This window comes from Mesocricetus auratus, unplaced genomic scaffold (genome assembly GCF_017639785.1).
Source record: "Mesocricetus auratus isolate SY011 unplaced genomic scaffold, BCM_Maur_2.0 Super-Scaffold_100030, whole genome shotgun sequence".
Lineage (NCBI taxonomy): Eukaryota > Metazoa > Chordata > Mammalia > Rodentia > Cricetidae > Mesocricetus > Mesocricetus auratus.
The window spans coordinates 6,472,629-6,484,158 of NW_024429211.1; the positions used below are offsets into that span (position 1 = coordinate 6,472,629).

General features: G+C 47.0%; 1 protein-coding gene across 6 annotated transcripts in view; it reads left to right on the forward strand.

The window, feature by feature from the left end:
* Nucleotides 1-11,530, forward strand: part of Gabra5 (gamma-aminobutyric acid type A receptor subunit alpha5) — an 89,473-nt gene that overhangs the window by 12,577 nt on the left and 65,366 nt on the right. For all 6 annotated transcript variants that reach the window (XM_005082586.3, XM_013122430.3, XM_005082585.4 and 3 more), the window contains 3 exons: nt 4,862-4,983; nt 6,621-6,688; nt 6,794-7,014. In XM_005082586.3, the coding sequence (XP_005082643.1) occupies nt 4,862-4,983; nt 6,621-6,688; nt 6,794-7,014 (411 nt within the window). The remainder of the gene's footprint in view (nt 1-4,861; nt 4,984-6,620; nt 6,689-6,793; nt 7,015-11,530) is intronic.

Here is an 11,530-nt window from a genome sequence, read left to right on the forward strand (position 1 = left end):
TGGGGACAATACTGCCTGGCATAGGTTCAGACATTCGTCACTGGGGCCCGTCACTGGGATTCCCCCAAGGAAACATTCAAAGATTTAGAGGCTCACAGAGGCTGTGTCAATGGCCCCGTGGCAGCCGCTCTAGCCCCGGCCCTAGAACACCCACTTTCCACTAGGCCTACGCAGGGGAGGTCACTGGGGAGGAGTGCAGGCTCTACAAATCCTGTTTCTTATTCTCTCTGAGATCAGTGAAACCCGAGTCCCTATGGGACTAGACACTGAGAGGAAGCTAATGCCTTGAAAAGGCCAGGAATGAGACAACAGGCAGTAGGAGAGACCTCTTCCCTGGCTGAAGACATCCACAGTGTATCTTTCTTTAAGACCGCCTGGACAGCCAGTGCCTGAGTAGATCAGAGTTCGTAAGATCCTGGTCCCTACGCTCTCTTCATTAGAATTAGAGCTTGGACTGCCACAGCAGGGACCTCAGGGACATTTGGCACTCTGCAGTACCTACCAGTGTCCCTGCCTGTCCTTTAGCCGCTGTGTTCAACAGGCTGGGAAATGGGGCTCACCTGGGTCAGTTACCCTTCAAACCAAACATCACCAGAGTCACTGGGTCACATGCTTGTGCCTTCCGTAGGAACGAGGCAAAGAAATGCAAAAAAAGCAGAGACTTTTGGAACAGGTTCGGTTGGTTCTGTACTGTTGGCCCAATGCACTGGAAGATTCTGCGTGTGTGAAGTTGCCCACACGTTTTTTGACTAAAAACATCGGGGAAATGGCCTTCTTCTGTGGCTGGGAATGTGTGGAGTCTTTCCTTTGTGTGGCTCTCTAGATTATATGCTTTAATAGCCACCGCCACGGACTTTTCGAGAGATGAGTAACGGTAAGGGAGGCCGTGGGGGGGATGCTATGCCACCCACAGCAAATGGTAGCCGGGACCGGAGCTCCCACACACTCTGGCTTCCATACTGAGGGGCATCTCTGCTGTCTTATGAATCCCCTTTCCAGAGGAAGATCAAATGAGTGGAGCTAGAGCATCGGATGAGGGTAGTGTGTTCATAAGTAACACTGAAAAGCTATTTCGAACTTTCAGATTTTAAGAGAATGTAGCTACTTTAACCTTACCGCAGTTGAATTGAATTAGTCCTCAATTATAACTGAAGTAAGTTGCCAACATTTAAAATACTTCTTTCATGCTGAAGATGCTTGTCGGCAGTAATAGATGTGGTTCCTCCTCACAAAAATCCATTCCTCGGAAGATCTTCATTTTGTCCCCGATTAGCAGGAGCTCACTCACAGTTGCACTAAGAGTGAGCAGACCCCCTTGACTATATCCAGCAGGGCTAAGATGGATGGTGACCAGGCCCTCCTGGTGAAGACACTGCCTGGTGGCTCTATCCGAGGCTCTTCAGTCACCCTGATTTCCCGTGAACACAGTTCCCAGCATGTCTGCACCACCTTCCTCTTCCAGTGCTCTGCTGAGCCCGACTAGAGTTGCTTTTCTGCCTAAGAAGCAGTCCTGAAAGATCTTGCAGTTGCATGGAGGCATAACCGAGTCCCCAGACATCTGTGGGTGAAGAGGGCACTGCGCCAGGGCAGCGAAGAGTACTTGCATAATCCCCAGTACCACGAGAACCGGACATAGCACAGCCGTGTAGCACAGGTGATTCATTGTCTCGGACTGATTATGAAAAACGAACAAAATCCCCACAGTGACAGCAGCAAAATGTAAACCTGGCTTCTACCCAGGGATGTTTTTTTTTTCTTATTGTCTTCTTTTTTTTTTTTTTTCTTTCGCTCCTACTCCTGGCACATGACTATTTAGTACAACAAGGAAAATACTCCAGACCCCTCCCCTGAGCCCTGAGTGCTACTAAGTGAAGAACCAAAGGTCAATACAGGATGGGATTATGAGGGCAGGGAAGACATTGGAAAGTGTCATTACGGGTAAGAGTGAGTAGATATTTAAAAATATACAATAGAGATTGCGTCTAGCTGGGGAGATGGCTCAGGAGTTAAGAGTACTGACTGCTCTTCCAGAGGACCTGGGTTCAATTCCCAGCGCCCGTGTGGTGATTCACAGCCATCCACAGTAACTCCAGTTTCAGAGAATTTAATACCTTCTCCTGGCCTCTGTGGGCACCGGTCATGTACCTGTTACAGGCAAAGCACCCATGCACCCATGCACATAAAGTAACAACTAATAAATAGTATATGTCCAATAAATGAAAATAGCTCTGGAATCCATAAGCACTGCATCTGTCCCTGGCATTGGTGAAAATTTGCGCTTATGTAAAGTGAGATTCAGATCCAAAAGGCATACTAGTTGCCTGAAACAATGAGGCAGTACGTGTGTGTGCGAGAGAGAGAGAGAGAGACAGAGACAGAGACAGAGACAGAGACACACACAGAGACACACACAGAGACACACACAGAGACACACAGAGAGAGAGAGAAATACAGTGGCCAGCTGTTATGAAAATAGCCAGTGATGCCACCAAATCCTGATGGCCCTGTATGTTCCTATCCAATGTGACTGAATAATGTTTCACAACTGATAATGGGCCAGCTTAGAAAAGTCCCCAAAACATGAAATACTTGCCCCCTGATTGTGGGAATATACTCTAAACCTCTGGTGAGTGCCTAAAATTTAGGGCACTGTTAAAACCCACATCTGCAATTTTTTTTCTCTATAGCACACAACTGTGGTAAAGTTCGGTCTATAAATTAGGCATACTAAGAAATCAACAAGGAGAACAATAATAAAATGGAAAAATTATAACACCGTACTGCAATGACATTGCCAGCAGCGTTACCTTTGTACTTCAGGGCCATTTATTACATAAAATGAACATTGCTTGACACTGTACATGGCAATGATGTGACAGTTCAGCTGATAACGGAGACAGCTATTAAATGGCTAGTTGGCAGGCAGCATATACAGAGTGGATACTCAGAAAGGCTGTTCCCCGAATACTGTACAGTTTATAAATCCCGAGTTGCCTATTTATGACGTTTTTATGTTTAGGACTTTGAGCGAAATTGACCTTGGGCACTTTGAGCAGCAGGAGACGGACTCAGTTGTGGAGGTAGACTGTGTTGGTTTTTTTCCCTACTGCTGAACATTCTCACGCCTTGGTTTTTAAACTGGAGTGGTAGTGAGGTCCTTCTAACATTAGGCATGTTGACAATGTCTAAACCGAGTAACCGGACGGGCAGCCACTGAATGCCATGAGGCCAGACTGTCTGTGCCCAGTTATTAGACAACAAAGCAAGCCCAGAACACAGCATTCATCTTATGCAGCAGCCCAGCTGCTTCAAGGCTTTCCTCCCAGCTACAAGCTACCGGGGTTGGGGGGTGGCTCCATCGCTTCCTCTGAAGTCTGAAATTATCATGAATGTTAGAAATGAGAGGCACGTAGTATTTTAAAATGCCAAGTAACAGAATGGAATACTCACGCCTGTAGGCTCTGTACTAGCAGGACTGAGTTTCAGCTTGTGATCCCTTCATTCAGCCTCGTGCATTCCAACGGAGATGTGAAAGACAGGAGATCAAGGGAATTTTATGCTTATCCAAAAGGGACGCCCTCTGGGGCCAGTAAAGGATCGACCTGCTTATATGCAGTCGATGAAAATGCATGGTTTTCAGGGGCTGAGTGGGGAAAGGGCACGTGCATTCTGACCCCAGCTTCTCACAGGGAGAGATGGCCGCTCTGTTTCCAACAACCGCATGAGAGGGAGAGCTTACACGGACCTGGCAACCCACAGCCAGGCTTACCAGGGAAGTGCCAGGAATAATGTGCTCTTCTTCTGAGTGCCAAGAGCGCCGGATTTCACTCGGTGACGGGCCGTGAGTCTCTGAAGCCCAGACCAGCTCGTAGGCCGAGTGCTGATTGTACCCCCCAAAAACATGTGATGGAAGAGGATCTGTGGCCTTCAGACACATTTCTGTCTCCTGGGCATGTGGACTTCACGGTCCCCAGTTAGTCTTCCTGGTTTTCTCTGGGTGTGCAGTGAGGTTAGAATTGCTGTTTGCTGCACCAAGTTCTTGGAAGTGATTGTTTTCACTGATCACATTTAAGTAGGTCAATTCTGGCTTCCAGCTCCACCAACTTTTGGAGTCTGGAAAACTTCACACCGTTACATGAAACCAGAATATTCTTGTTCATTTTCTGAAGGCCAGTCTGTTTGTAGGAGCGCAGTGAGATTTGGGCTCACCTTCTTGTCTTCTAATGGGTACAATCTTTTTTTTGAGATAGGATCTCACTATGCAGCTTTTGTTTGCCTGGAACTCACTATGTAGACCATGGTAGTCTTGAACTCACAGAGATTTGCTTGTCTCTGCCCCCTGAATGCAGAGGTTGGAGGTTTGTGCCACCGCACCTTCCCCAGTTTAAAATTTTCAGCCTCCCTGTTCTCACTGATGTCTTTCAAACTCAGTTTTTCTGATTTAAATAAAGTTCTGGAATCCCCTGTGGTTTCATGATTTCATGGTCCTGTTATTCCATGTACCAAGACTCATCTTTTCTTTTTTTTGTTTTTTCAAATGTGGCTAAAACATTGAGAGTCACAGTCTTATGAGCAGCCCAGGCTTTGGAAAACAAACAAGAACCTTCAGCTCCTCAAAAAGATTGGGGAACCGGGAGCTTGAAGTTACCTTGACAGCCCTTCTTCCTAGAGCAGATCTAAGGATGCTCAAAATCCAGGGCTTGTGAAGGGAAGCCAGCGGCCAGCCAAGGCGGCGTGGGAGGTCTATTTACTAGATCGCAGTCCTCCGAGGTCAGAACGCCATAGTATTGTGTGCCTGTCTTAAAAAAATGCTTCTGAGAAGCAATTAGAACTTTCTTTCTTTCATTTTTCTCATTAAAAGCTTCTCACAAATGCCAACCAGTTCTGTGCGAGACGAGACAAATGACAACATCACAATATTCACCAGGATCCTGGACGGGCTTTTGGATGGATATGACAACAGACTGCGGCCTGGGCTGGGAGGTGAGTGTGTTTCCAGCTGAGGCCTGTGAAGATCTATGGAAAAACCACCCTCAGCCACAGCGATATGCTGACTGAACTGCAGACAACTCCGGAGAGGACTGCTTTGCCAGCATTTTGAGTAGAGAACCGATCTATCTTGCGTCCTGTGTTTATGGGGCTGTATCTTGTGTCCTGTGTTAGTATTCATGGGGCTGGGGGGAAGTGGTCTCCTTATCTCATCACTGAAGTCTCCGTGCTTTACAGACAATCTGACTGTCCGCTCTGGTTCCTTTGGGAGGAACCGAGTTCTTAGGTGCTGTTGATGCTAAGTGTACAGTGTGTTAGGAAATAAGAGAAAGGGCTCTTACTCTCTTATATGTAAGTGCTTATGAGAATTCTGCTGTCCACTGAAGGTTTTCTTTATGTCTTCACATGCTGGAAGTCTGATTTCTCACAGAGTTAAGGCATTCCCATTGTCCCTGCTTATCCAAAGGGCAAGTCCCCTGAACCCCAGTGGAGGCCTGAAATAGCAACTGCTTCCAAACTCTCAAACTTTGTTCCTGTATCCAAAGCATGAGGTTTAGACCCTTTGCCAAATGCATCAGAATAAAGTGAGTACACCCATGTTTGTATTATTAACAAAGATTCACAGGAAGCACAGATTTGTATTCATGGTCTTCAGTGCAAGCAAAGTCTTCACAGGTGTGGTGTCTCCTCTCTACCCCACTGAAAGACATTGTCAGGCTCAGTGTCCAATAGTTCTGTCTCTGCACATTCAGCATGGAGAGGACTGCTGAGCTGCCATCAGCTCTTGCAGAATTTTATTAAGGTAGTCTGCGTCACTCTTATCCACGCAGCAGAGAGCCTAATGGGCTACTCTGGGTCAGAGGGTGCGCGGTAGGGTTTCTAGCTTATCCAGAAGGCACGCACTGAAATCACAATACACAGACACGATAAAAATATTCCATGCAAGTGGAATAACACCTCAACAGGAGATCCAGGAAACTATATGAGCTCGCTATGCTGGTAGGCAGCTTGGAGCAGTTAAACTTAGGTGGTGGTGCATGCTGGATAGTTTCTGCTCATGACCCAAGGCAAACAGGAGTCCCTGTGCTAGTATTATTGATCATTTTGGTACTTCTGTATACTCATTCACTTTAGTTAATATGGTAGGACCCTGTGATGGGAGTTTCTAATATTCACAATGCCATTTAAGGAGGAGTGGTTCTTTTTCAGGCTATACCTGTGTTGGCATACACAAAGCCCTTGCTCAACACTCCTTCCCTGAGTCCATACGGTGCTTCCAGTTTTATCGGGGTATTCACTCAAGTCAGGCTGGCCTTCTGGCTCCAGGCTTAGGAGTGACACTACTTTAGACCTCCACTCTCAGTCAACATCTATTGAAGACCACTCCTCAGGGGCACAGATACCATGAAGCCCAGACCACCTTCCTAACATGGTGGATACTCCATTCGATTTGTGGTTTGGAACAACACAGATCCATTGAGTAATTTTTTTCAAGTCTTCCAGGTTCACAAAAACACGCACCTATGCCGCAGTTACAGAGAATGATTTTGAGTGCTGCACTGAGAACATCAACACAGAACAGAGGAGGCTCACGGTGAGGCAGTTCAAAGCAGTCTGTGTCTGTGTTTCAGAGAGAATCACGCAGGTGCGAACAGACATCTACGTTACCAGCTTCGGCCCGGTGTCCGACACGGAAATGGTAGGTACCAAAGCCTGGTCAACACAGGCAATTCCCACACTGAGTCAAACTGTGTTAAGGGCGTCTCCCGCAGAGACATCACCCTGATGCCTTCTTCTGCACCAGGAGTACACCATAGATGTGTTTTTCCGACAAAGCTGGAAAGATGAAAGGCTGCGGTTTAAGGGGCCCATGCAACGGCTACCTCTCAACAACCTTCTTGCCAGCAAGATCTGGACCCCAGACACGTTTTTCCACAACGGGAAGAAGTCCATCGCGCACAACATGACCACACCCAACAAGCTTCTGAGGCTGGAGGATGACGGCACACTACTCTACACCATGCGGTGAGTGAGCGGTTGAGTAGCCATGGGTGGCTGGTCAGGCCAGCTGGTGGCTGTGCTACAGATGTCTGTCACAGATCTGGACCTAATGGATTGTACACACGTGGGGGGCACGTGTGTGTGTCTGTGTGTGTGTGTGTGTGCACTGTAGTGTACTGCACGCTGCACACTTGTGCTTGGAGATGTGTGGGAGAATGTGTGTGTGTGTACTAGGGTGCATTGCACACTGAGCATTTATACTTGGAGATGTGGGGACATGTGTGTGTGTGCGCTCACCCACACACATGTGAGCACATACACACTGTCACTCACCACACTGTCATGCACCACAAGTGTGCTTGTGTACAGATGACAAGGCTTATTCAGATTGCCTCCCTGAGCTGAAGGGGTCCACAGGCATCAATCAGCATTTGTACTCCTTTTTATTTTTGGTACATGCTCAAAGAGCATCCTTTGAATTAGGGACTCGGATAATGAAAGAGGGAAATTGTGTTTCCTACAAATGTTCTTATGAAGCTACAGGGAACCCATTTTAGTTGCAGTTGTACAGCTTTTTTTTCAAGATTTGAAAACCCATTTCTTATGTTTTGATGAGATTTAAATGCTAAGAATAAGTTTTAATATTTTTCATTTAAAATGACATTTGCCACTCTTGTCCTGACTTATTCATAGACTTCAGCTAATCAATGAATTGACCAATCAGCAAGAGCCCTTCATATCTTTTCAGTTTCCATGGTGAGTAGGCTTGAGGAAATGCTTTCAAGATTACAGAAAGCAAAACAAAGCAAAAATAAGCCTGCATTAAATTACAGAAAACAAAACAAAAATAAGCCTGCATTCCCTACACACACATAAACAAACACACACAAACACACACACACACACACACACACACACACACACTTATCTAGATATCTTTAAAATTTATTGGAAAACAGTATAGCTGTTTTCACATCCAGAGGCTGTGTTTGAACTACAGTTTCTCAGGGGACACGTGGGCACAGTGTCATGCTCCTCTGTGGCAGCAAGACATGGCTTGGAGCAGGGCAGGGGCGAGCAAGACACTGACACACATGTTGGTGTTTCATCCTCTTCCCAACCCTTGTGCTCTCTTCACACTGCCGGTGAACTTGTGACCATAGATGGACACAGTTCATAGAGTCAGTGTGTCTACACAGCACGTTTTCCATTCAAAAAGTCTGCGGAGAAGTTAAAAGAAGAAAAAACCGGTGGCGGGTTTGAGAATGAGTCCCAGGTCAGTATTCTATGAAAAGGAGAGAGTCTGCGAGGGAACTCAGGACAGCAGAGGAAGGGGCGAGACGGCCCGAGCTCATGGAGCGTGCTAGCGGGCAGCTGGCGTTGGGGTGAAGGCTATTGTGGGAGTAACTTTATTTTTCATAGAATAAAGACACCCACCATGCCACTGGATGATTGTCCTTGTGTCTCGTCTCAGAGAGGCTAGTTAGATCCAAAATGTAAGCCATACATCTTAAAAGGTATAGCTTTACTCGAAGCGATCACATTAGAAGTGCGATGCCACGCGCCGGTGAATGTTACCTGTGTGAGGAGCGGAGTCATCTATGCTATGGAGAGGGACAGGCAGGACAGAGGCCCCCTCACTGTGTCGTTTCCAGGGCACAGACATCAAATGCTTCTGTTGTCAAAAAGTTTTGCTAGCCAGGTGCAGGTAACACCTTCACATTCAGTGCTCAGAGAGAGAGAGTGAGGCCCAGAGGAGTTTGGTGATCACCTCAGGGTCACAGGGTCACAGAGCCACCACAGGGCCCACCACAATTTCAGCAATATCCCCCCTAGACCCATCGTGTTTGTATGCTGGAGCACAGCCACGTTCCTGCTGGTTCTAGGAGAGTCCTGTTGGTACCGTCTCCCGAGTGCCATGCCCAGAAGGAAGGGTGCGAATTATGAGAGCCAGGGCGGCTTGTGGCGGCAGTGAGTGGTTGCTTATGCAGAGTGAGACTGTTAATGAGCCGCAGAGCTCATAATGAGTCTTCTTTTTCCTCAGCCTACAACATTTGGGAAGGGGAACAGCCCTTGGAGTTGCTGTGTATCTCTAATGCGCCAAAGCTGCCTCACTTAGGTGTCTACTGCTATGATTAAGCACCAAGGCCGAAACCAAGGCGGGGAGGAAAAGGTTTGTAGAGAGAAGCCTTTTCCTTGCCAGCCGCTTTGGTCTTTCCCCACCAGTCACCTGGGCTCTGCCGCGTTGTAGTCCCCAAATAACACACAAGACGCTGTATTAATTATGAAGCTGTTGGCCTTGCTTGTTTCTTACTGGCTAGCTCTGACTGAAGTATTTATCCCATAATTGTTAATCTAAGTATTTCTCTTACTGAAGAAAAGTTCCGGACATCTTACTTCTCTGGCGGGCTACATCGTGACTCCCTTGTTTCTCCTATCCAGGGTCCTCCTCGACTCCTAGTCCTACCTATCTTGCTTCCCTATCGGCCAACAGTGCTTTATTGACATATACACAGGACTTCCCCATCAAGGGTTGATTTCAGCGTATGTTTCCATGTAACAGTCCATCGCTGAGGGGAAGCCAGGGCAGGAATCCAAGACAAGTACCTGGAGGCAAGAACTGGACCGGAGGCCATGGAGGAGCGCTGCTCACTGGCTTGCTTCTTAGGACCCTCTCAGTTTGCTCTCTAGGACAGCTCATGACCTCCCTTCTGGGGTGCACCCTCATAGCGGGCTGGGTCCTCCTATGTCAATGACAAACCAAGACAGTGCCCCACAGACCTGCATACGGAACAATCTTACGGTCTTTTCTCAGTTAAGACTGTGTCAGGTTGACGAAGACCAACCGTCATCTTACTGATTTAGCAAGGACAGTGATATGACAGCACAAATCCCTGTCAACTCATGGGTTACACGCTGACAAGGGAGGACCTGGGGCCCACCCATCACGGGTGATTTGGGGGACAGTTCCCTGTGCAGCACTGAGGTCACTCATCAGACCTGGCAACTGTAGCTTGAATCTGGAATGTGCCCCCATGACCAGTATGCTAAAGGCCTTACCCTCTAAGCAGCAACGTTAGGGAGAGGTGGGACCAGTAAGTGATGTGGCCTTATCGTCAAGGGGGACAGCTTTCACTTCCCTCTCTTTGGCTTCCCAGCATGAGATCTGTGGTATGGTTCTGTCGTACAGTCTTGTCCTTATGTGTCGGCCTTGCCACAAGCCCAGAGCAATGGAGCCAACAGGCTGCTCCTGCAATCTTCAAAGCAGTGAGCCCCAAAGCCCCTTTTCTCTTTGCAAATCGGTGTTTTACAGGCCTTTGTTACAGGAACAGACAGCCAGGTTACACATCATACGAAACCAGTGGATTTTGTTTCCCTCGGTTCAGTAGTTTCTTGCTAGCATCCACTCTGAGGAGGCCGTAAGAAACCTGGTCTGGACATGTAGACAGAACATGTGCATTGCGGTGTTGCTCACAACACCAGAAGGTAGCAGAAAGCACAGACAGGTACATTGTTCAAGTAAAATCTTGTCCTTACTGTTCTGTAAGATATATCTGACTCAAAAGATGAAACGTGAATGTGTAGTTAAAGCTAGTGTCTGTATGGTACCCTTACTAACCCAAGGCAGACCTAGGAATGCTTACAAACGGTAGCCATTGCCTTATAAAACATAGCTTCCCTCAGTACAACGAAAACCCAACATAAACCAAAGAAGTGCTTGTTCTGGGTAGGGTCTTTATTTACAATCCCTGTCATGTCCCAGAAGTCTTTTAAGTCATTTAAAAACACACATCTCTGAGAAAACTGGACATCTTTCTAGCCATCACTGATGCATGCTCCACGAGTGTCTGTCACCTGGCACACTTAGCTGGTGTATTGTCAATGCTGGATCTGAAGACCTTTTAGGATTTCTCCAATGGGCCATTGTGTCCATAATCTAAAGATAAACTTCACCAATAGCTCTAGTAAGCCTAAAGAGAGCCACTGGCATTTCCCACTATCTTCAAAAGAAGTCTCTTTGGCCAGAAGTGTGGCTCAGGGATCGATTATAAGTGTAGCAGTATGAGACCCCAGACTTCCATTCCCAGTACCAAACTATGAAACAAGAAAGAAGCATTATAAATTAAGAGACTTCACAATTTTTAAGGGTTACATTTCGATAAGTCTACCACAAATTGGAAGCGTTCTGAGTTGAAGGCACCCTTTCAACCCTGCGGCTAGTGGGCGTCAATGTGAATAGTGGCATCTTTCTTGTTATTGATGTTTTCCCACAAGCACAAGGCTCCTGGGACTGTGGCTCTCTGAGCTTGCAAGGACTTGTATTTGACAAAGACCTTTATAGCTACAAAATTTTGACTGGACACTGAGATGTGTGCGTGCATGTGCAAACATAAGCAACCACTCATATGCATTGTCCGACAATATGACATCCAAAAAATCGCTTCTCCTGAGCGTCTCATTTTCACACTCCCTTCTTGTCACATCTGCAGACCTGACGTGGAAAGTTAGAAACAGTGACCAACGGTTTCTGGCAGGACAG